Source organism: Microcaecilia unicolor, chromosome 6, assembly GCF_901765095.1.
Source record: "Microcaecilia unicolor chromosome 6, aMicUni1.1, whole genome shotgun sequence".
Lineage (NCBI taxonomy): Eukaryota > Metazoa > Chordata > Amphibia > Gymnophiona > Siphonopidae > Microcaecilia > Microcaecilia unicolor.
In genome coordinates this window covers 41,691,360-41,718,106 of record NC_044036.1, presented here as the reverse complement: position 1 = coordinate 41,718,106, position 26,747 = coordinate 41,691,360, and the positions used below count along the sequence as shown (strand labels likewise).

The 26,747-nt window shown below is 44.3% G+C and overlaps 1 protein-coding gene across 1 annotated transcript in view; it reads right to left on the bottom strand.

Annotated features, from left to right (window-relative positions):
• Nucleotides 1–26,747, bottom strand: part of RAVER2 (ribonucleoprotein, PTB binding 2) — a 130,626-nt gene that overhangs the window by 73,388 nt on the left and 30,491 nt on the right. The window contains exons 3-4 of the mRNA XM_030205895.1: nucleotides 6,541–7,010; nucleotides 674–865 (exon numbers count right to left, since the gene is read on the bottom strand). Of these exons, the coding sequence (XP_030061755.1) occupies nucleotides 674–865; nucleotides 6,541–7,010 (662 nt within the window). The remainder of the gene's footprint in view (nucleotides 1–673; nucleotides 866–6,540; nucleotides 7,011–26,747) is intronic.

The following is a 26,747-nucleotide window of genomic DNA, read 5'->3' as shown; positions in this document are numbered from 1 at the left end:
CATTATTTATATTTATACTGTGTTATATATCTGGCCAAAATTCAGACAAAGAAATCAGCATTTGTTTTTGCTTATTGTAGAATTAAATCCAGATATTCAGTGTTGCTGTTAGGATAGTGGCTACTGCTGAATATTTGGATTCAGCACTGATCGCTGGTATTATTTAATATCAACAATATTCGGGCTGATACCTGGATAGTTAACCAAACTTTGGACAGACTTTTTTGCTGTTCTAATTTTTCCAGTTAGTAGGCTGAAGATAGCCGCTAACCAGATAACTGACAGGGCTGCCCTTGCTCCACCCATAGATAGCACCAGGGTGGCAATAATCAGGATAATACTATGGAAAGGGATGGCCCCATTCAGTGCTACATATCCAGGCAACAGTACCTGCTATCCAAATAAGTAGGTTTGGATATCAGCTGGTATGTTTTATTCATTAATTTCTGTCTGTAATCTGCATGATACAAACCTGTATATGGAAATGGGGAATAAGGAGAGTATGGTGAGAGTACATACAGAGTGCATTTTTTTCCTGTCAAGTGCACATGGTGTACATAATAGCAATGAGTCAAACAAACTAGGGGACTTTAACTAAAAAAATAAATAATCATCTCAAACATTAAAAGTTGTTAAGAGGCATTTTCTGTTAAGAGTGTGGTGGGATTCTTACCATTCCTTGTGCTGCTATGAGTGCAGCCAATGTGCTTCGCCCTGGTGCTCCAGGGGCACAGAAGGATACCCGTAAAGGGTTGCCCCTCAGCATTAGCCCATCACTGGTATCCTTTACTGCTTCAGCTTGTTCTGCTGTTTCATACTCAATCACTGCAAAACCACCAAAATAACTGCCTTCATCCTGAGCAAACTGGAATGATAGATGTCACAAAACATTACAGAGGAGACAGATACTCTGAAACTTACTTTATAGTCATACAAAACTAAGCATTACTTATTACCATCTAAAGTCACATGATCCATAGTGGTACCTCCCATGTTGTATGTGTGTTATCAGGATTCAATTACCCTCTTGCTGACTGGCTGAGCTAGAGATGCTGTCTGCGGCACTTAACCAGCCTGATTTACTGTAGCATACAACTGTCATTGGAAGAATATGAATAGATCAAAAACTTGATTTTAAAACACTATATTGTAATAGTAATATTACTCTACGCTGTATCACACACTTTCTGATCAATAAGTACTTCAAGGAATGCCAGCTCTATCATATATTAAAGTATTATTAAAATAAATCTGTACTGAATGGAAATACCTGATGAATAACATTCTCCAAAAAGACAGCAGTTCAGAAATACACATGGGGTCACGTGCAATGCTCGATGCCGAATGGACAGATTCTTCCAGAGCTTCTCAGAAAAATGCAAGTCTTTCAAGGATCATGCACAGAAAGTGTTCCTATATTTCTGAGACACTGCACTTCTCTTCAGTTCCATATAACGGCTTAGACTGGTGAGGTCAATGCCAAAGAAAAGGAAAGATGGAAGGAGCAAGGACCACCACCTGAAGTCAAGCAGTTCACCACCATCATATACACGGGGGGTCCCTAAATAAGGGGAGTCTTCAAAGACAAATACCACATTATTAAGCTAGAAATACATTTTTGGTAGGGAAAACTGCTTAACATTGTTTAAACAACGAAGATAACCTTAAATTATTAAATGGATCCTAGGAGGGATGTACGAGGCTCTACTCCTCACCGAAGCTATGGAAAATAGACAGTCAAAACCTATCATTCCACCAGGAGACCATATTTAGATAGTAATTGGATGAGAATGCGTGGCCATAGCTTTGCAAATCTCCTCAATACAGAATCCTTGGCTGGACTATTTATGTCACCATAGTCTTAACATGATGGGCCTTCATATGTATTTCTAAGATCAGACATGCCTGGACATAACAGAAGGAGAATCAGTTTGCTATCCTATTGGAAATGGTGTACTTTGTTCTCACACACCTATATTTATTAGGGTCCAAAACATAAGACAAATGGTAGGTGGACTTTCTACAGGCTTGAACCAAGTAAAAAAAGTGACATCTTTTTTGCAGGGAATTTTGGGCCTTTTCATCTCTATGAAAATGAGACCTAGGAAAAAAACATTAGAATAATTGATGAAGGTGAAAACATGATCCCACCTTAAGCAGAATATTGGGTTATATGTGTGAAGCACCACCCAAGTATAATGAAACCTGACATATGACGGGTATATCATTAGGACCAGAAGCTCACTAACTCTAAGCTGAAGTGTCCAACATCAAATATTGACCTATCAGGTCAGGAGCTTGGTTCACAGGTATCTAATGCTTAAAGGATACTTTCATCAGATGGGTAGGATCTCAAAGCATTACATTTTCTAGAATCAACTACTGTATAGAGAAAAATTAGGCAGTGGTACTTTTCTGTTATGCTTAAGCAAAATACAGATAAGACAAAAGTTTTTCAGCTCAGTGCAAACAAGTAATATTTCAGTTATATTATCTATTTGGATGGGTCTCTGTTGATGATGAATAGAACCTCAAGAGTTTGGGGGGTTATTCTAGACTCTGCATTAACAACGAATGCTCATTTTAAACTGAAAAAACTCCAACTAGTTCATTCTTATTTTGCTCCTAATCACTTGAAGGTGCTAATGCAGTTATTAATTTTATCACTACTAGACTACTATAATTCTCTATATATTGGAATTAATCAAAAGCAATTACAGCAACTGCAGTTGATTCAAAACCCAGCAGCTATGCTTATTTCTTGTAAAGCCACGTTTGACCGTGTGTTGCCGTTATTAATTGATCTGCTCTGGCTCCCAATGAAAGCACATTGTTCTTAAAATTTCAGAGGGTCATTGTCATTGTCCAACTGATCTGAAATTGTTAATCACCTTGTTGAGTGACTAGAGTTCAACGATCTTCTACCTATCTCATGTTACAATTTCCTTAAACTGTAAACTTTGAAATTTACTCCCAGTAGAAGTTAGATTATGTCCCTCTTGTATTCATTTTCATAAGCAGCTGAAACCGTATTTGTTTTCAAAATGTTTGTCAATTGTAATATTTTTGTTTTAGTTTATACTTATTTATCATTGTAGTTCATTTCTTGTTGATAGTTGTTAACCCACTCTAAACCTAAGTTTAGAGAGAGATGCAGGTTATAAGTACCCATCAACATCATCTCAGAACACTGTGAAAGTTTGTTTCAATTTATTATGTACTTAGATTTAGCTCACACCTTTCCACAAGCAGTTCAAGATAAGTTACATGCAGATATGGTAGGTATATGCCTGTTCCCAGAGGGTTTACAATTACAGCTTCTATTCCTAGATGTCTATAAATTATAAAACGTAGACGTTTATTTTCCAGCTAATTAGGAAGTTTTATGAGGGTAGCTCCCCCCCCCCCCACAAACAAAATTGGTGGTTTTGCACCATAGATACTATTGTTTGATTCCACTGGAAAAGGTTATTTAAGATGTATATTTGCGTCATTTAGGAGTCATCAGCGAAGAAAAGGCACAAACCTGTGTGGAGGATATAAAATAAGCTAAAAGAGGTGTAAGAACACTAGTTGTAGTTTTTCACCGTTTTAAACAAGTGTTTGCTAGATACATTTTTACATCAAGGTGTTTCATCAATGTTTATTGGTTAAAACCTAAAGACACGATATTCCATAGCACTTATGATTTCAAGCAGTGGATAACTACTGGACATTATCAGCTGCTATATAAACAAAGGTAGCATTTTTCAAGCAAACTTTTGTATTTTGGTATATGAAGTAAAATTTACCCACTCTCCATCTAACTTATGCATCCAGTCTGAAAACAAATAACAGGAATAACTTTGAAGATAATACCACACCTGCTACCATCATGGGCAAAGGAGAGATATCTCTCCCATCATCAGTCCAGGCCAAAGAATACACTGAGGAGTCTGGAGAGTGCGGTAAAGGAGAACAATAGGCTGGGGGAGGCTAGAAGTACAAAAAAAAAAAAGTTTACTTTTTGCCTGCTTTTGTCACGCTTCTCCCAGAAGCACTGGGTTGTGAGCCCTTGGACCACTGCCGTGGAGCGGCAGTGGCAGGCAATAATCACCTCCAAACCAGAGACAAAGCAACACAGGACTGGAACCCTGGACTGGAGTTGCAGCAGAGGCAAACAAGCTGGAACAGGCAGAGCAGAAACAGCTAGACTTCACCTGCGCTTGACCGCCGTTCCCTGGGAGTTGAGCCCCCAGGTGCTGGCGGCCGGCAGGACTTTCAGGACAGGGCAGGAACTGGATACCAACAGGAAACCCACGGGATCTAGAATACCCTAGGGAGGCTAGGCAGAATACTAGACTAGGACCCTCAAACAAATACCACACTAGGTAGAAGCAGACAGGGTTGGAATCAAAACAGGGGTGCAGGGCTATGGCTGGAGCTCCAGTAGCGGAGAAGTACAAGCAAAGACCAGGACTATGGCTGAAGCTCCAGTAGCTAGAAATACAGGCAGAGGACAGGACTATGGCTGAAGCTCCAGCAGCTAGAAATACAGGCAGGGAGCAGGGCTATGGCTGGAGCTCCAGTAGCTGAGAAATACAGGCAGAGGACAGGACTATGGCTGGAGCTCCAGCAGCTGAGAAATACAGGCCGAGGACAGGACTATGGCTGGAGCTCCAGCAGCTGAGAAATACAGGCCGAGGACAGCACTATAGCTGAAGCTCCAGCAGCTAGAAATACAGGCAGGAAGAAGGGCTATGGCTGGAGCTCCAGTAGCTGAGAAATACAGGCAGAGGACAGGACTATGGCTGACGCTCCAGTAGCTAGAAATACAGGCAGAGAGCAGAGCAATACTGAAAGCTGCCAAGCAGCTACTAAGAAAGAAACCCAAGCCAGGAATACAGACCAGAGGCAAGACTAGGAAATAAGCAATAGAACCAAAACTAGCTACACACAGACTAACTAGAATTAAGCTATACACAAGCTAACCAGAATACAAGCAAGAAACTCAGACTAGAACTGGACTAGGCAGAAGTGCACAGAGCACACTCATATATCAGGGACCTTAGACAATGCAAAGGCAAACACAGAAGTTTCTAGGTGATTAATAAAGCCCATCAGCAGCTGAGGCTCAGCTGCAGCAATCTCAAGGCAGCTACGGGTGCTGTTCAGGCACAAACAAGAAAGACAAGTCTGGCAGCCTGGAAGATCCGGACCGTGCTGAAGTCTGGAACGGGTAGGGACAGCAAGACAGTCCATGGCAGCCACCGGTTCTGGCCACCAGAGGGCGAGAGGAGCACCACCTAAGAAGCAGGCAGAAAGCATACTGAAGCATAGAGAAGCTCAACATACACAGATGCAGCACAGAGGAGCAATCAGAGCCATGCTGGAAGCAGCCAGCACTCAGAGCCATAGACAGAGCTAACTTAGAAAGAACAGACAGAAGCCAGCTTAGAAGCGGACCACCAGAAGTAAGTAAGCCTGAGAGGGGTCACGACCACAGACGTGCCAGCTTTCTAACGGCTACATAACTATCAATTTTTAAACAAAATGGGCAATAAAATTAGGCAAAAAAAAAAAAAAAAAAGCAGTAAAGGCAAGACAAAAATAGTTACTGAGGAAAACAACAATTGTACCTTGGCACCTAAAATTTTGAATGCCACACACTAATTAGGGTGATCCAGGAACATTTTAGGCAATGAGCCAGGAGACAATTTCTTGTGTTCTACAGGGCAATGAACAAAAAATTCTTATGACAGTCTTAGCAGACAAAATGAACCGAGGTCAAAGGAATTCAGCTGCACATGGACATTAAAAGATGTTTGTATCTTTCCAAAAGCTCTGGAATAAACTTATTCATTTTTATTGTTGAAAACTGCTTAGCCACCAGTAATGGCTCTATTTTGCGGTATATTAAATCCTGGAAATAAACAAACACATTTAGCATCAAGCATAACCATAAGACTCCATATGTGTTGCTATAGCAAACTGTTTATCTTTGGAGAACAAATCCAGCAGAAAGATGTAGTGTAGGAGCATAAGCATTGTGGGGGAGATTCTATATATGGCACCTAAAAAAAAAAAAAAGGCACTGAAATCAGTGCCAAGTGTATTCTATAATCGGTGCTACAGAACACGCGTATTTGATATTTCAGCACCTAAATCTATGCACATCCATTTACACCAGCAAAAATGTGGCATAAATCCCAGCGTATAAATTTAGGTGCACTAGGCCATATTCTATAACTAGGCATGTAAATGTCAGAACACCCACAAAATGCACATTTCCCGGCCCATAACCACACCCCTTTTTGTCTATGCACATTAGAAGTTTGGCGTACATCATTACAGAACACGCTTAGCGAACTGTGTGTGTCAATTCTAATCAGTGCCAATTAGTGCTCATTATTGCTCGTTACGCTTGTTAAATTATATGCATTGTTACACAATCCGCGCCGAGTTCGGCACCAATCTCTAGGCACGTTATATAGAATCCAGGGTGTATATATATAGTAGCTTCCCACGCCCATGAACAGTTTGTATTATGCTAACACCTACCTGACAGAAAATTGGTTTATGCAGAGAAGAAAATGTTTGCAGTAATTCTTCTGAATCATTACAGTCCTTGGGAATTCTATCCACACAAAGGCACTTGGAATGAATAAGATCTGCAGTCAACTGATTAACATCCATCCACTGAGCAAACAAAGTGGATTCTCTAAGCGAGCGGCCCAGCAGTTCTAGCCTTGCCTTGGCCGCACAGTCTTTCTTCATGTATTCTACAAACCCATAGCCCTTTGAACGGCCAGTGAATTCGCTGTATATCAGAAAACATCGTTCAATGTTTCCATAAGCACGAACAAGGTCCTCAAACTCTTCAAACGTGAAGGAGGGGTCCAAGTTAGTGATGCACAGCAAGGCATCTGTCGGCTGCAGCTGGACAGTAATTTCTTTTTCTCGAAGTGAATGCTGGTTTAATTTTTGAATTGCATCTTGAGCCTGCTCTCCATCCAGCAAGGTAACAAAAGCTGCAAGAGGCACATGAAGTTGCATTAATCTCCACTATAAACCAAGATTCCTAGTAGAAGCATTTCTTACATTCTCACATCAGCTGGAGGGCATGGCATTTACAGTGGTGGAAATAAGTATTTGATCCCTTGCTGATTTTGTAAGTTTGCCCACTGACAAAGACATGAGCAGCCCATAATTGAAGGGTAGGTTATTGGTAACAGTGAGAGATAGCACATCACAAATTAAATCCGGAAAATCACATTGTGGAAAGTATATGAATTTATTTGCATTCTGCAGAGGGAAATAAGTATTTAATCCCTCTGGCAAACAAGACCTAATACTTGGTGGCAAAACCCTTGTTGGCAAGCACAGCGGTCAGACGTCTTCTGTAGTTGATGATGAGGTTTGCACACATGTCAGGAGGAATTTTGGTCCACTCCTCTTTGCAGATCATCTCTAAATCATTAAGAGTTCTGGGCTGTCGCTTGGCAACTCGCAGCTTCAGCTCCCTCCATAAGTTTTCAATGGGATTAAGGTCTGGTGACTGGCTAGGCCACTCCATGACCCTAATGTGCTTCTTCCTGAGCCACTCCTTTGTTGCCTTGGCTGTATGTTTTGGGTCATTGTCGTGCTGGAAGACCCAGCCACGACCCATTTTTAAGGCCCTGGCGGAGGGAAGGAGGTTGTCACTCAGAATTGTACGGTACATGGCCCCATCCATTCTCCCATTGATGCGGTGAAGTAGTCCTGTGCCCTTAGCAGAGAAACACCCCCAAAACATAACATTTCCACCTCCATGCTTGACAGTGGGGACGGTGTTCTTTGGGTCATAGGCAGCATTTCTCTTCCTCCAAACACGGCGAGTTGAGTTCATGCCAAAGAGCTCAATTTTTGTCTCATCTGACCACAGCACCTTCTCCCAATCACTCTCGGCATCATCTAGGTGTTCACTGGCAAACTTCAGACGGGCCGTCACATGTGCCTTCCGGAGCAGGGGGACCTTGCGGGCACTGCAGGATTGCAATCCGTTATGTCGTAATGTGTTACCAATGGTTTTCGTGGTGACAGTGGTCCCAGCTGCCTTGAGATCATTGACAAGTTCCCCCCTTGTAGTTGTAGGCTGATTTCTAACCTTCCTCATGATCAAGGATACCCCACGAGGTGAGATTTTGCGTGGAGCCCCAGATCTTTGTCGATTGACAGTCATTTTGTACTTCTTCCATTTTCTTACTATGGCACCAACAGTTGTCTCCTTCTCGCCCAGCGTCTTACTGATGGTTTTGTAGCCCATTCCAGCCTTGTGCAGGTGTATGATCTTGTCCCTGACATCCTTAGACAGCTCCTTGCTCTTGGCCATTTTGTAGAGGTTAGAGTCTGACTGATTCACTGAGTCTGTGGACAGGTGTCTTTCATACAGGTGACCATTGCCGACAGCTGTCTGTCATGCAGGTAACGAGTTGATTTGGAGCATCTACCTGGTCTGTAGGGGCCAGATCTCTTACTGGTTGGTGGGGGATCAAATACTTATTTCCCTCTGCAGAATGCAAATAAATTCATATACTTTCCACAATGTGATTTTCCGGATTTAATTTGTGATGTGCTATCTCTCACTGTTACCAATAACCTACCCTTCAATTATGGGCTGCTCATGTCTTTGTCAGTGGGCAAACTTACAAAATCAGCAAGGGATCAAATACTTATTTCCACCACTGTATTTACCATAGAAGTACTGCATCTACTGGTCCATCAAAAAGGATCATTTGTATTTTTTAAATAAAATTAGAATGTTTGGTAGCCTAAAATATTCCAGAACAAGGTAGCACGATAAGGGCAGTAAATGAGAAAGCAATGAAGAAGGAGAAAAACCCATTTACCAATTTCCACTGACCAAATTCATGGGGGCAAATTCAAAACCAAAATATGCAGCTGCACTGGAATCTCCACAAGTAAAAATAAAATATGCCATCAACACATAAATGTGTTTTTGCCTAGGTTTTAGCCTAGTCTGTCCATCTTCATTATAGCTATTTAAGTGTTCATTCAACAAACATTTTTTCTCTTCATTGGCATACATCCTACCCTATACAGTACAGTCTTGATTATCTGATCTTCAATAATCCAACAGACCCCCCCCCCCCCCGGTGAGGTCATCACATTTATTTCTATTAAAAATCTTTGTTTTACAACAATTTTTGAAAGTCAGGAACTCTATGCTTTTTGTAAATAATGAGCACGGGTGTGCATCTTGAAACAGAAGGAAAGGGCACTTTGAAACAAGGTAAAAAGGTTTAAAGCTATGTGAGCCGGGGACTCGTGGAGGGGCATAATCAAACGGGGCGCCCAAGTTTTCATGAGGGCGTCCTCGCAGGACAGCCCGTGAAGGGGCGGGGAAACCCGTATTATTGAAACAAGATGGGCGTCCATCTTTCGTTTCGATAATATGGTCGGCGACGCTCAAATCTCAACATTTAGGTCGACCTTATTGATGGTCGACCTTAGAGATGGTCGTCCCCGGTTTTCAGCCATAATGGATGGAAACTGAGGACGCCCATCTCAAAAACAACCAAATGCAAGCCCTTTGGTTGTGGGAGGAGCCAGAATTCATAGTGCACTGGTCCCCCTCACATGCCCAAAACCCACTTCCCACAACTGTACACTACTACCATAGCCCTAAGGGGTGAAGGGGGGGCACCTACATGTGGGTACAGTGGGTTTCGGGTGGGTTTTGGAGGGCTTACATTTACCACCACAAGTGTAACAGATGGGGGGGGGGGGGGGAGGGCCTGGGTCCGCCTGCCTAAAGTGCACTGCACCCACTAAAACTGCTCCAGGGACCTGCATACTGCTGTCATGGAGCTGGGTATGACATTTGAGGCTGGCAAAAAAAAATATTAAACTTTTTTTTAGGGTGGGAGGGGTTTGGTGACCACTGGGGGAGTAAGGGGAGGTCATCCCCGATTCCCTCTGGAGGTCATCTGGTCAGTTCGCGCATCTTTTGAGGCTTGGCCATAAGAAAAAAATGGACCAAGAAAAGTCGGCCAAGTGCTCGTCAGGGACGCCCTTCTTTTTTCCCCACTATCGGCCGAGGATGTCCATCTCTTAATCACGCCCCAGTCCCACCTTCGCTACGGTGTCGACACGTCCCCGTGAACTTTGGTCATCCTTGCGATGGGAAGCAGTTGAGGATGCCCAAAATCGGCTTTCGATTATGCCGATTTGGGCGACCCTGAGAGAAGGACGCCCATCTCCCGATTTGTGTCGGAAGATGGGCACCCTTCTCTTTCGAAAATAAGCCTGATGATCTGATAAGACATTCTTGCGTTCAAACAAGCGTGGGATGTGAGTAATTATGGATGGACAAAGGAATGTGGTTTGGCAGTTGAAAGAAAACAGAATGATCTTTGAGGAAGATGATTTGTTAAACCTATGGGAACAAGGATATAAAAACAGTTAAAGCTGTACATTACTTTGGAGAGGCAGTGGCAGAAAACACCTATGTGTAGCGGCGGCTGTTCTCCCATGAGAAAATATTGTTTATACCTTACTTTGATAAGTAAATAAACTAAATTGCTTTTTCTCATACGTAGCCTTAGTCTTTTATCACTACAAATTAAGAGTGGCTGGTAGTTTGGAGTGGTGGTAAAAAGACTAGCGTTTAATAACACTTTGTTTATGCATTGTTTTCTGTATTAGCCAACTTTTCATTTATCTGACAACGGATCGGTCCCGTTTAGGTCAGATAATCGAGACTGAAAAAAAGAATACATACAGTACAATCCACACCTGAGGTGGTGATAGTATCATATATGCATCTCTCACATTCATTTCTCCTGTGCTAATACTATAGTTTTAGAAGTAGTGTTGGCCCTGAAAGAACTGGAGTCTGCTGAGGAGGTGGAGGTGGGGGGGAATGGGGGGTTGTCTTACATTTTAAAGACCAGCAGTAAAGATGCTGTAGTGCATAAGCTGTTGAGACTGTAAGGTGTCTCATTTTCATATCACAAGAAAAGGACCTATAAGGTTTGTATGATTCCCGCACTACTCCTCCTTTAGGGCCCCTTTTACGAAGCTGTGGCAAAAAGGAACCTATGCTGGTGTCGGCACGTGTTTTTGATGTGAGCTGAGGCCTCCTTTTACCGCAGCAGGTAAAAGGCAGGTGGCAGTAAGGGCTCCCGTGCTAACCCATCAGTAACCGGACAGCATGTGGTACTGCCGATTACTGCAGAGTGCACATTGGCGCTACAAAGATAAAAATATTTTTGTAGCGCCGGATATGATGCACACTGGGGGTGTGAACTGCCGCCAGGCTGCTGCAATAACCTGGCAGTACTTCCTTTTTAGTGAGCGGTAAGCTCACGCTGGGCTTACTGCCGCTTTGTTAAAGGGGCCCCAAATGTTTGTTCTTTACAAAAGCATCACAACTGAGAAAGGTTGAAGGATAATATGTTGTCCTAAAGTTCCAGAGTACTATGAATGTTAAATAACCATTTATAAAACAAACAAAAACCTGTGATGAGCAATTCTGCCACTAGGCAACCATGATTAAACAACCTGTGCATGCAAAAGTACACAGAAAGTAGCATTAACATGGGTTAATGCCCCAAGCACTATTATATAAGGGCACGTATGAGTGCTAGGGAGGCTCTCAGTTATGCGTGTAAGTTAAGGCATACTGCAAGTTACATGCGCTGCGTTTAGGCATCCACAATTATACCAGTTCTATGGCTGGTATAACTATGGCCATATAAATGTTAGGCATGCTAATTTAAAATAAAAGCGATACCCTGTTTACTATCAAAACCACTAAAAGATCAAAAAAGCTTTAATATAAAGATAAATATCAAGCATTCTAATGTAAAACAATTATTATATTATTTCATTCCATATATTAAAAACAAACTGGTTCACAACACAAGCAAAGTTCTAATATAGCCTTGTTCACTTTGTAGCGATGTCTGTTTTACTGAGTGTGAAGAATAAACCCAGATCCCTTAAAGTATACTCCCTCACAGGGTCATATTAAGAAAAAGGAGGGTATGATCCAGGAGGAAGTAAAAACCCAGAGCAGGAACAAAAATCCCTTTAGGATAGGCCTGCATGAGTTATGAACAAAGAGCCAGAAGAATGGCCAAGGTAACAAAATTCCCATTTTAACATTACGAAATGGAAGTCAGGCCTCTTGTTGTCTGTTTAATGCTAAATTTTTAAATTAATACTCTTGTGCACCAAGTAACTAAATGTAGCCTGGCAGAAACCATTCCCTTTTGTATTGAGAACTGAACTGCAAGCTGATTATGCTTACTCCTGAATTACCAGACCTACGATGGGAACAGGCTTCAGTATATAACTGATGCACAGCCCAATAAAGTGAAGTTACTCATCTGCAGCAAGTGTTCTCCGAAGACAGCAGGACAAGTATTCTCACAAATGGGGTGATGTCACCGATCGAGCCCAGAGTCAGATGCTGTCCAGCGTACAGAACATTCCTGAAGCCTTTGGCAGGCCTGACTATGCTGCATGGGTGTCTTCCAACCCGATGAACTCACGGGGTCCATCAGATTAAAAAAACAAAACAAAACCATAAGAATACAACTACTAGGGGAGGTGGGAGGGTATGTGAGAATACTTAGAAAGCAAAGTTACTCACCTATAGCAGGTGTTCCGAGGACAGCAGGGTAAGTATACTCAGATAACTCCCACCTTTCCTAGAGTTGCATTCTTAAGTTTTTTGATCTGAGGGTCCCGCGCGAGTACACCGGGTCAGAAAGCACTCACGATGCACGGTACAAAGGCTTTAGAAATGTTCTGTATGCTTGGCAGCCTCTGACCTGGAGCTCCGTTGGTGACATCACCACACATGTGAGAATATACTTGTCCTGGTGTTCTTGGAGAACATCTGCTACAGATGAGTACATGTGAGTATTTTGCCTTCTCCAAGGACAAGCAGGACAGAGTATTCTCACAGTTGGGAACCCTAGCTACCAGGCACACCGAAAACAACAACTAACAGTCAATACGAACTTGCCTATCAGAACCAGCATTTCCTGTTGTGAAGGTGCAGCCTGGAACAGAAAAAAATAGGCCTACGAGGGTGCAGTTGGATTCTAGACTACAAACAAATTCTGCAGGACTGCCTGACCGAACTGGCTTGCATGACAGGTATTTTGTTCCTAACAATAGTGAGGTGCAAATGTGTAGACTAAAGACCACACTGCAGTTCTGTAAATCTTCTCAACAGAGGCTGATCTCAAGTGGCCTACTGATGCAGCCATGGCTCTGACATTGTAAGCTGTGACATGTCCCTCAAGAGTCAGCCTAGCCTTGGTATAAGTAAGGGAGATGCAATTCACTAGCCAACTGGATAAGTGTGTTTACCAGTAGCTGCTACCATCCTGTTTAGGGAGGGGGAGGGATTAAAAAAAGAAGTTCGGTGGACTGTATATGAACTTTAGTCTACTCCAGACACAACAAGGTCCCTTGCAATCCAAGGTGTACAGTGCACTTTCAGCAGGATGGAAATTAGGTTTTGGAAAAAAACATGGGAAAGACAATCGACATCTTAGGAAAGAACTTAGGATGCGTGCAGAGATCTACTCTGTTGTGATGAAACTTTGTATAGGTTGGATTAGCTACTGGGGCCTGAAGCTCACTGACCCCATGAGTTGAAGTGACCACCACTAAAATCAAGACCTTCCGGGGCAGGTATTTCAGATGACAAGAGTCAAGTGGCTCAAAAGGAGCTTTCATCAGTTGGGTGAGGACGATGTTGAGGTCCCATGACACAGGTAGAGTTTTGTCGAGGGGGGGGGGTTAACAGCAAACCTCAACAACTAGAGGCTGTACAGAAATGGCCTTACCATCGACACAGTGATGGTAAGAACTAATTGTAGACAGATGAACCCTTACAGAGCTGTTTCTTAAACCAGGCTCAGAGAGATGTAAGGCATTCAATAAGTTTCTGTGTAGGACAAGTGAGAGGCTCTAGTACCTTGGCTTCAAACAAGACAGAAAACCTCTTACATTTGAAAGTATTGCAGGGTAGAATCTTTTCTGGAAGCCAACAGGATTTTGGAGACACCCACAGGCAGCTGGAGGGCTGCAATTTCCACACTCTCAACATCCAGGCCATAAGGGCCAGGGATTGGAGGCTGGGATGCAGAAGTGACCCCTCATTCTGTGTGATGAGGGTTGGGAAACATTTCAATCTCCAAGATTCTTCGGTGGACAACTGCAGAAGAAGGGAAAACCTTATTGACCTCGGCCAATAAAGCGTTATGGGGGATCATGTTTACTCGGTCCTGCTTCAGCAAAGTCTTCCCGATCAGAGGGTTTGGAGGATACACAAACAGAAGTCCCTTCCCCCAATCGAGGAAGACATCCGACCTAACCCTGTTGCATGACCTCAGTATGGAGCAGTACTGAGGGAATTTTTTGCTGAGATGAGCGACAAAGAAATCCACTGAAGGGGTGCTCCACTCTCATAAAGTCTTGCAGGCAACACCCATAATGGGACACCACTCATGCAGTTGCATTATCCTGATCAGTCTTGCCTGCCAGACTGTTATCTTTCCCCACCAGGTATATGGCCCCGAATACCATGCCGTGGCTGGTTGTCCACTGCCACATCCAGACCATACAGTGGTGGAAATAAGTATTTGATCCCTTGCTGATTTTGTAAGTTTGCCCACTGACAAAGACATGAGCAGCCCATAATTGAAGGGTAGGTTATTGGTAACAGTGAGAGATAGCACATCACAAATTAAATCCGGAAAATCACATTGTGGAAAGTATATGAATTTATTTGCATTCTGCAGAGGGAAATAAGTATTTGATCCCCCACCAACCAGTAAGAGATCTGGCCCCTACAGACCAGGTAGATGCTCCAAATCAACTCGTTACCTGCATGACAGACAGCTGTCGGCAATGGTCACCTGTATGAAAGACACCTGTCCACAGACTCAGTGAATCAGTCAGACTCTAACCTCTACAAAATGGCCAAGAGCAAGGAGCTGTCTAAGGATGTCAGGGACAAGATCATACACCTGCACAAGGCTGGAATGGGCTACAAAACCATCAGTAAGACGCTGGGCGAGAAGGAGACAACTGTTGGTGCCATAGTAAGAAAATGGAAGAAGTACAAAATGACTGTCAATCGACAAAGATCTGGGGCTCCACGCAAAATCTCACCTCGTGGGGTATCCTTGATCATGAGGAAGGTTAGAAATCAGCCTACAACTACAAGGGGGGAACTTGTCAATGATCTCAAGGCAGCTGGGACCACTGTCACCACGAAAACCATTGGTAACACATTACGACATAACGGATTGCAATCCTGCAGTGCCCGCAAGGTCCCCCTGCTCCGGAAGGCACATGTGACGGCCCGTCTGAAGTTTGCCAGTGAACACCTGGATGATGCCGAGAGTGATTGGGAGAAGGTGCTGTGGTCAGATGAGACAAAAATTGAGCTCTTTGGCATGAACTCAACTCGCCGTGTTTGGAGGAAGAGAAATGCTGCCTATGACCCAAAGAACACCGTCCCCACTGTCAAGCATGGAGGTGGAAATGTTATGTTTTGGGGGTGTTTCTCTGCTAAGGGCACAGGACTACTTCACCGCATCAATGGGAGAATGGATGGGGCCATGTACCGTACAATTCTGAGTGACAACCTCCTTCCCTCCGCCAGGGCCTTAAAAATGGGTCGTGGCTGGGTCTTCCAGCACGACAATGACCCAAAACATACAGCCAAGGCAACAAAGGAGTGGCTCAGGAAGAAGCACATTAGGGTCATGGAGTGGCCTAGCCAGTCACCAGACCTTAATCCCATTGAAAACTTATGGAGGGAGCTGAAGCTGCGAGTTGCCAAGCGACAGCCCAGAACTCTTAATGATTTAGAGATGATCTGCAAAGAGGAGTGGACCAAAATTCCTCCTGACATGTGTGCAAACCTCATCATCAACTACAGAAGACGTCTGACCGCTGTGCTTGCCAACAAGGGTTTTGCCACCAAGTATTAGGTCTTGTTTGCCAGAGGGATTAAATACTTATTTCCCTCTGCAGAATGCAAATAAATTCATATACTTTCCACAATGTGATTTTCCGGATTTAATTTGTGATGTGCTATCTCTCACTGTTACCAATAACCTACCCTTCAATTATGGGCTGCTCATGTCTTTGTCAGTGGGCAAACTTACAAAATCAGCAAGGGATCAAATACTTATTTCCACCACTGTATAACCTCCTGTGGCATACACCACCTCCCCTGTAGCTGCCTCCCAATGACCACCCTCTATAACTGAACCCCTCCATACCTCTCTCCAGTTTTCTCTGTTCTTCACCCACATATAGCTCCCCAGTTCCTGCACACAGACACTTGGCGCTCTTCCCTCCTACTGTACCCCCCCCCCCTAATCCAAGCACACACCCAGCTCTCTCCCCTCTACCTCTCTCCCACAGCACATGGATACCCAGTTCTCACCACCCCTCCCCCTGCAGCAGCCCTGGCCCAGCGCGAATCACAAGTAGTAGGAGAGTGACTACATATCAGACCGCATCCTCTGGTGCGCAATGCAAAATTTGAACCATCTGGTTCAAATTCTACATTCTGTTCTGGACAAAAGAAAAGGAAGTGGCAGCCTGATGTGCAACCACTCTCCTTTTCTTCCTCTTGTAGTCAGTACCAGGCTAGGAACTGCAGGAGGTGCAAAACTATTGGTGAATTTCTATCACATAAGCGATTGGATTATACTGAAACTTTATTGGATAATTTGGGCCACTTCAAAAGTAGTGAATGCCACTGGTGTCCTCTAACTTTGGAAGGATCTGACTGGGTGCGCATTGTGTCATGTGCCCACTTTTGTGTCATACAAAGAACATTATTTATGTTATAATCTGCCCTTGCAATTTGGTGTATGTGGGTCATTAATCTCATTCTATTAAAATACGCCTCATGTCTCGCATAGTGACTGAAGTATCAGATCTTGTTGTTCAACATTGGCGTAATTTACAGCACTCTTGGCAAGATATTCGATGGAGAGTCATTGACACTGTTCAGCTTGGGTGGGAGGGTGGGAATGCTGAACAAATTTTAAACTTTAAAGAACAGCGCTGGATGTACATGTTAAATTCTGAGCAGCCGCACGGTTTAAACGGAGATCTTGAGTGGTGGTCATTGAGATTTTTAGTGGATGTGGGGGTGTTAACCAATCATTTTATGTCTGTGCCAGTCACGTGGTATAACTACTTTCAGTTTATAGCAACAGTCAATAGAAATAAAAAAAATAAAACATGGAAAAGAAAATAAGATAATACCTTTTTTATTGGACATAACTTAATACATTTCTTGATTAGCTTTCGAAGGTTGCCCTTCTTCGTCAGATCAGAAATAAGCAAATGTTGGTAGATGACAGTATATATAAGTGAAACATCAAAGCATTTCAGATATTGCACTCTCCAGTCACTCAGCTCTGAGCTACTTCTACCTGTTCAACCATTTTCTCACCTCTGCAATAAAGCTGCCTCTCTTCTGTATCAATGGTTGGAGGTAGAAATCTGCTCTCACAATTACAGAGTCTCTGTGCCCTGGGGCAACACTTCTGAACATCTGACTGTGAGTAAATTATCTGTTTATTCAATAAAGGAAACTTCAGGTGTGTGCTGGTGTGCCAAGGTTATACTTCAAGATATTGAGACTTTGCAGTTAACAAGTCTTAAGAGGCTTGACAGTAATCAAATTTATTTTAACTCACAAATATTTCCACTTTAACAATATCATCTACAAATAATGGGCACTGCGATGGGCACCAGAACAGCACTCCAATATGCCAACCTCTTTATGGCTGAGCTGGAAGAGACATTTCTGAATACATACCAGACCAAACCCCTAAAATACTACCGGTACATCAATGACATTTTTATGAGTTGGACTAAGGGGGAAGAAACTCAAACAATTTTACAATTCCTTCAATACATACCATCCTACAATCAGATTCAAAATTGACTACTCCCCAGAAAGTGTCAATTTTTTGGACACCACAGTCTCAATCAGCAATGGCTATATACAAACATCCATATACAAGAAACCCACAGACAAATGCACAACTCCACAACTCCAGCTTCCACCTTTCACATACAAAAAGATCCATTATTTACAACCAAGCCACAAGGTATCACCGTATCTGTTCTGACCCAGGGGAGAGAGACAGACACCTTGAAATCCTGACTGCATCCTTCGAACAGAAAGGCTACAACCCCAAAATAATCTCCAAGAATATTGCCTCCTCCCTCAAAACACCCAGGGGAAATCTGCTACAGTACAAAGAAAAAAAAGTCACAAACAGAATCTCCCTTATAGTGACATACAACCCAGAGCTGGAAAAATTAAGAAAAATCATAAAAGATCTACAGCCTCTACTCCAGGAGGATGAATTACTGAGATATTCCAATCCCCACCAGTGCTGGCCTTCTGACAGCCACCCAACTTAAAACACAAGCTAATTAGAAGTAAGCTCCCAACACAGACTCAAAAAGAAGAGAATGGCACACATCCTTGAAATATATCCAGCTGCAAACTATGCCAAAACATTTCACAGGACCCCACGGTCATTCACAAAGGAAAAATATTCAACATTAAGGAATCTTTCACGTGCACATCTTCTAATGTGGTATATATCATTCAGTGTAAAAAATGCAATGAAGGCTGCTACATTGGAGAAACAAGTCAGATGCTAAAGAAGAGATGTAATTTACATAGACACCATATGAAAAATGCTAGTGCCAATCAGGATGTCACCTGTGCGCAGCACTTTACAAAAACCAGAACACTGTACCAGTGATTTCATGGTAAGAATCCTGAAAGGGAACTTTAAAACAATACAGGACCACAAGACCTTTGAAGTCAGAATGATTAAATATTTTGACAGCCACCAGACAGGACTTAAAGATGTGGGTTTTCTATCCCATTATAAACCATAAAATTGTACTGCTTTGTCACCCTCCTATCTCCATGCATATCTCCCTGTCCCTCATCCACCCGCCTCTTCCTGTCTCTCACCTATCCACCCTCATTCTGTTAGACTGTCACTGAAATGCTTTGATGTTTCACTTATATATACTGTCATCTACCAACATTTGCTTATTTCCAATCTGACGAAGAAGGGCAACCTTCAAAAGCTAATCAAGAAATGTATTGTTATGTCCAATAAAAAAGGTATCATCTTATTTTCCATGTTTTATTTCTAATGATTACCTTTAAAAGTGGACTAACAAAGCTACCACACCTCTCTAGCATCAGTCAGATACTGTCACCATTTTGGCTGCTCATGAAGAGAGTTGCTATGTATCCATGAGTACTTTACATGATTGAAAAGATATGCTGCTTGACTGTTTTAAATTGGATTTTCATTGAGCTTTTTGGGTTTTCCAAGCAGACGGCCAACTTGGCCATGTTGGCAGCAGATCCGGCTTCATTGCCGACAATTTTGAGCAGCGTTTGAATAGCAGTTTCAAGATAAGTAATTGAAAGCATGATACTGCTTCATTGCAAGTTTTCCATATTAAAATATGTTTTCATATAAAACCTGGGACCGGTGAGGAAGGGCAACTCTAGCACTAAGAGAAGTTAATTATGCTTTGAGTATGCCGGTGATTCTGAGGATCCCAAAAAAATTTCTCTTGCGAGTTGTATGTACAGATAAGCAACATTTCTGATGTTTGTAAATGATTAACATTCCTGGGTTAATTTTTGTAATTTGAATGAGCAAACCCTGCACTTTTGAATCTTGTCCTTGAGCTTGTGGTATTAGCATAAAACTCTGACATTATCCCACAAATTTGGACTACTTTAGAATTTGCTCAATACTGGCCGCAAGATGAACCACTTAAGAGATTAATAGGATGGTATTATGGAGAATATTTTGAAAAAGTATCAAAAGCCCCATTTTCAACACACAATACAGAAGTGGGCTCATGAACTATAATAGTAACATAGTAGATGATGGCAGATAAAGACCTGTACTCTCCATCCAATCTGCCCAACAAGATAAACTCATAGCATAAGGTATGATGCAATACTATATACGAATCCTTGATCTTGATTTCTCTTTGTTATTTTTAGGGCATAGACCATAGAAATCTGCCTTGCAGTGGCCTTGTTCTCCAACTACTGAAGCTTGTCATCGAAGCCCCAACTCCAGCCCATCCAAATCTGTCTGACCATGATCAGGACACAGACCGCAGAAGTCTGCCCAGCTCTGGCTTTGCTTCCGAATTACTGGAGATGCCGTCTAAGCACTACTAAGTTTGTTTGGTTCCATTTGTTCTATACAGATTTAGCACTGCATTATACACCAGGAGAATTTCTAGAGGGAGGTGAGGGGAGGAGAGGACTTTCTGCCAAGTCCTCTCACCTCCCTCTAGAAATTCCCCTGGTGTATAATGCAGGACTTGGCAGAAAGTGTGGTATTGTGTGATGCTACAGAAACTATATATGCACCCTGGGTGGGTAAATAGTCTGAAGTAATCAACAGCATCCTGTATGAAGTATGGAGCAGAGAAAGGAATTTATCTGCATTGTTGGTGGACTTGTCTAACCATTGCCCAGTTCTGTGCTGATTTATGGATGCACTTAAAATGTCTATAAAAGACAAACACAGTAAAGTTTTATTTTTGATACCGTGGATTTACCGCCAATTATCACGGGTCCCGTCCCTGAATAATTCTCTAGGCAGCACCATTTTTCCCCCTGTAAAACTCACCACACAAAGACATTTCTGATCCTGATGTGATTTCACTAACACAACATCAATCTTCTTAATACCAGGCATATTGTGAAATTTATACTACTCTACAAAAAAGTCACTCAGGTCATATAGCACATCTATAATGCTGCCCTAACTCCCCAAACAAGCACCATACCTAGGAAAAGCCAGTGTTCTAAATATTACAGCGGGTCCTAAAACATCAATATATCTACTGGGAAAACTAATTAAGCCAAACTACTACAGACTGCTACATATAAAATTCAAGCTAATACCCAGTCTTGACCATGCACACAGAACACAAATACCAATTACAGAATAAGTGACCGCAAACTAGAAACAGCGAAAAAACACAAAAAGTACAAGGAACCTTCAAGAGTGGGGGAGTCAACTCAAACATTTTATTGATCAGACCTGACACAGTAGATGTTTCGGTGAAACCACATGCATCAGGGGTCTAGCAGTAGTCACAAACTGCGTCAGTCAATTAAAAAAAAGCAGGCTAATCCAGGTCACAAGAACTTGGCAGAAACACAATTAGTAGCAACATTTAATGTACCAATCCCAGGGCAAGCTGTGCCTTTCCCCAAGTCCAAGGGATTCCCTTAAGCAAGTGGTGTGGATTGTCCCAAGCCATGCTGTACCAGAACCAAAAGGGAAAGCTAGGCTTCAAGATCCTGGGACAGAAGTGCCCAATGTGACAGCAGAGCCTGCTGCAGTGAATACATATAAGCCCATGCCCAAGGAACCATTTCCAGGGTAGCCGACACAAATCCCAGCAACTGAATGTAATCCCAGATTTGAGGAGTCTCCTATAAACAGAGGGTGGAGTTCTGGGCTTGCAGTTTCCTCATAAGCTCCTCTGGCAGAAAAGTACTCCCAGCCTGGGGTACCAGTTGGCATTTGGGATCATTTAACCACCCAACCTAGGCATTCCAGGAGCACAATCTGGCAAACTTCACAGAGTCTGCTCAGACCAACCAATCATCCAGATATGAGAGCACCAAAATTCCCTGCATACAGAGGTGTGCCAAGACCACCACCATGACCCTGGAGAAGGTACGAGGGAGCTATAGCCAACCCAAAGGGAAGAGTGCAGAACTGAAACTGCCATATCTGGATGCATAAACGGAAGAAGCACTTGTGGGGGGGGGTCCAGATGGGTATCTGGAGATACTCCTCTGTCAGACCCAGACTAGTAAGGAACACCCTTGGTCTCACTGAGGCAATCACAGACCACAGCATCTCCATCCGGAATGCGGAACCCGTAAGGAATAAATTGACCCCCTTGAGATCCAGAATGGGCCTGAAGGCACCCCCTTCTTGGAAACCATAAAATAGATTGAATACCACCCTGGCCCTGTTCCACGGCTGTCCCAGCTCCATGGCTCCCAAACACAACAAATGCTCCAGGGTGAGCTGGACCACTGCTCTTTTGACATCTGATCAGCAAGGTAATATCATAAAAGCATCAGAAATCATCTTCTCCAATGCCAGGACATCCCCCGTCTCACCACCACCCCAAGAACTATTTCTCAGAAGTGATACTGGCCCACTTGAGGTGAAATAGGGAAAGTCTCCCCTCCCCACCATAGAGAGGCACGGCTGACTTTCACTGGAGCCCCTTAAAGAGTCTGAGGGCAAGGGCAACCTCAGAGTCCCACAGCCTCCTTGCCCACTGAAAACATCCCATCTCTGAACCCAACCCCCCTGCAGAGGCAGCCCCAGTTTCCTCTCCCCCTGAGGGCCAGGCGACCCTCAGGGGGAGGAATGCTGGCTTCGGCCTAACCCCTGGTAAGCCTTCCTCAGCTGAGAGGTGCCCAGCTCTACCACTGGCCGCCTTTCAGGTGCTGTGGAGGACTTGCAGCTCATCTGCATATCCTTTACAGCCTTCTCCGGGGTGACTCCCAAGTCCACTCCGATCCACTCAGGGCCTCCAGGCATTTTTCTCTTTACATCTATTTTTCTCCCAGTTACTACTTATGGCTCCAGTACACTTTTTCTTCTTGGCACTGTCCCTTCCTAATTTGTTTCTCCATCTTAAACCACTGTACACTGCAGGAACACAATTTCCACCACCTGTATTCGTCATCTCACCATCTCTTTTTTCCTCTTCCTTTTTCTCAGCTCTCAACCTTAAACATTTCCTTCCTTCTATTCATCCATCTCCTTTCTATCTGGGTACATCTCACCTGCGTCGCTGTCGTCGTACCTCTCCTACTCTTCTCCGTACTCTCTTACTCCTTCTCCTGCTCTCCGCTGGGGACATTAGTCCCAATCCTGGTCCTCCACACGTGTCCTCGTCCTATCCATGCAAACGATTCTGGGATATCTCCAATCTCATCTCTATTCCCCTCCTCCCCCCCTCCTCGTGTGCCCTATGGAATGCCCGCTCGGTCTCCAACAAACTTTCCTTCACCCATGATCTCCATCTCCCATTCCCTTCAACTGCTCGCCCTAACCCTGACGACTCTGCCTCAATCGTGGCCCTATGCCATGGAGGTTCTCTCTTCTCCCACACTCCCCGCCCAGTTGGCCGCGGAGGAGGCGTCGGGTTTCTACTTTCGCCCTCCTGTAGTTTTCAACTCCTCCTCCTACTGCAATCTCACTGCTTCTCATCCTTTGAAGTTCACTCCATCCGTCTATTCTACCTGCTGGCACTCAGAGTTGCAGTCATTTACTGCCCCCCTGATAAGTCCCTCTCTTACTTCCTTACCGACATCGATGCCTGGCTCTCCGTTTTTCTTGAACCCTCATCTCCGTCCATCATTCTTGGGGACTTTAACATACACGCTGATGACCCATCCGACTCTTACGCTTCTCAGTTCCTCACTCTGACATCCTCCTTCAACCTCCAGCTGAGCTCCACCACCCCTACTCACCAATCTGGCCATTGTCTTGACCTCGTCCTCTCCTCTACCTGCTCACCCTGCAAATTCTGCGCCTCTGCACTTCCTCTCTCCAATCATCAACTGATCACCTTCACATTTCATCACCCTCCCCCCTCAGTCCCGCCCAACATTAACCACTACTTTCAGGAATCTCCAGGCTGTCGCCCCTCCCACCTTATCCTCTAGTATCTCTAATCTCCTCCCTTCCATCATGTCCTCCAAGTCTGTCGACAAGGCTGTCTCTGCTTACAACGCCACTCTCTCCTCTGCTCTGGACACCCTTGCACCATCCATCCCCCATCCCACAAGGCATACTAATCCCCAGCCCTGGCTGACACCTTGAATCCGATACCTTCGCTCCTGTGCCCGATCTGCTGAACACCTCTGGAGGAAATCTCACACCCATACCGACTTCATTCATTACAAATTCATGCTATCCTCCTTCCAGTCCTCCCTATTCCTTGCCAAACAGGACTATTACACCCAATTGACTAATTCTCTCGACTCCAACCCTCGTCGTCTCTTCGCCACCCTCAACTCCCTCCTCAAAGTGCCCTCCGCTCCCACCCCACCCCCACTCTCTCCTCAATCACTGGCTGACTACTTCCGCGACAAGATGCAGAAGATCAACCTCGAATTCACTATCAAGCCACCTCCTCCTCCTCTTCACCCTTTAATCCACTCCCTCAACCAACCAACCCAGGCCTCCTTCTCCTCTTTTCCTGATACCGCCCATCTTCTTTCCTCCTCGAAATGCACCACCTGCTCCTCTGATCCCATCCCCACCAACTTACTAAACACCATCTCTCCTACTGTCACCCCCCCATTTTTCATATCCTCAACCTCTCTCTCTCCACTGCAACTGTTCCTGACACCTTCAAGCATGCTGTAGTCACACCACTCCTCAAAAAACCATCACTAGACCCTACCTGTCCTTCCAACTACCACCCCATCTCCCTCCTACCCTTCCTCTCCAAGATACTTGAACGCGCGCCATTCACAGCCGCTGCCTTGATTTTCTCTCCTCTCATGCCATCCTCGATCCGCTACAATCTGGTTGTCGCCCTCTACACTCGACAGAAATGGCACTCACTAAAGTCTGTAATGACCTGTTCCTTGCAAAATCCAAAGGTCACTACTCCATCTTCATCCTCCTCGACCTATCCGCCGCTTTTGACACTGTCAATCATAATCTACTCCTTGCCGCACTATCCTCATTTGGATTCCAGGGCTCTGTCCTCTCCTGGTTCTCCTCTTCTCTCTCCCACCGTACCTTCAGAGTACATTCTCATGGATCTTCCTCTACCCCCATCCCGCTCTCTGTTGGTGTTCCTCAGGGATCTGTCCTTGGACCCCTTCTTTTCTCAATCTACACCTCTTCCCTGGGCTCGCTGATCTCATCTCATGGTTTCCAATATCATCTTTATGCTGACGACACCCAGCTTTATCTCTCCACACCACACATCACGGCGGAAACCCAGGCCAAAGTATCTGCCTGCTTATCCGACATTGCTGCCTGGATGTCCAACCGCCACCTGAAACTGAACATGGCCAAGACCGAACTCATTATCTTTCCACCCAAACCCACTTCTCCTCTCCCTCCACTCTCTATTTCAGTCGAGAACACCCTCATCCTCCCCGTCTCATCTGCCCGCAACCTCGGAGTCATCTTCGACTCCTCCCTCTCCTTCTCTGCGCATATCCAGCAGACAGCCAAGACCTGTCGCTTCTTTCTCTATAACATCAGCAAAATTCGCCCTTTCCTCTCTGAGCACGCCACCCGTACTCTCATCCACTCTCTCATTACCTCTCGCCTTGACTACTGCAACCTACCCCTCACTGGCCTCCCACTTAACCATCTATCCCCCCTTCAATCCGTTCAGAACTCTGCTGCGCGTCTTATCTTCCGCCTAGACCGATATGCTCATATCAACCCTCTCCTCAAGTCACTTCACTGGCTTCCGATCAGGTACCGCATACAATTCAAGCTTCTCTTATTAACCTACAAATGCACTCAATCTGCAGCCCCTCATTACCTCCCTACCCTCATCTCCTCTTACGCTCCTACCCGTAACCTCCGCTCACAGGACAAATCCCTCCTCTCAGTACCCTTCTCCACCACCGCCAACTCCAGGCTCCGCCCTTTCTACCTCGCCTCACCCTATGCTTGGAATAAACTCCCTGAGCCCATACGCCAAGCCCCCTCCCTGCCCATCTTCAAATCCTTGCTCAAAGCCCACCTCTTCAATGTCGCTTTCGGCACCTAACCATTATTCATCTATTCAGGAAATCTAGACTGCCCCATTTTGATTGACTATACTTTTTTGTCCTTTAGATTGTAAGTTCCTTCGAGTAGGGACTGTCCTCTGTGTTAAATTGTACAGCGCTGCGTAACCCTGGTAGCGCTTTATAAATGTTAAGTAGTAGTAGTAGTAGTTCCTATTTGAAGAGAACTGACCCCTGTCCTTAGACCACAGCCAACTCCCACCTGGGTGGGCACTGACCAGGGCCAATCTTCCAAGGGACACCGAAGCTTAGGCCTTTCCCCAGATCTTCAACCAGCTTCTCAAGGTTATCTCCAAAACAGGCGATGGCCATTAAACAGCAACCTACTGAGGCACGATTCTGAAGCTGTGTCAGCCATCTAATGGTACAGATAGAGCCACCTACAGGCTACCACCACAGAAGCTGCTGTCCCAGATGAGACCCAAGTCGCCTTGTAAAAGGCATCTGCTAAAAAGCTCCCAATCTCAGGTACGCCACCTCAGGTGATTCCGGGAGCTGATGCAATCAGCGCACCAGGGTGCAGACATATAGCCCCCCACAGATTATCAGCTGAATCAGCAGAGCAAAGGCAGAGATATTGCTTAGCAGCTGTTCCATTTTCCCTCTTTGTGCGTCAAGTGCTGCACCTCCCTCCATCAGGGTATGGTCTTCTTTATAACAATAAGGGTGTCCATGGACAGCTGCCAAAGACCCCTTCCCAAGACTTACAATATAGCCCTAGACACAAGCTTCACCCCCTTAAGCAGCACCTCTAAATTCTGCCATTTGGCTAGGAAAGCCTGGGTCAGAAGACAATGAACAGAAAAAGGGAATGCCCTGCAGT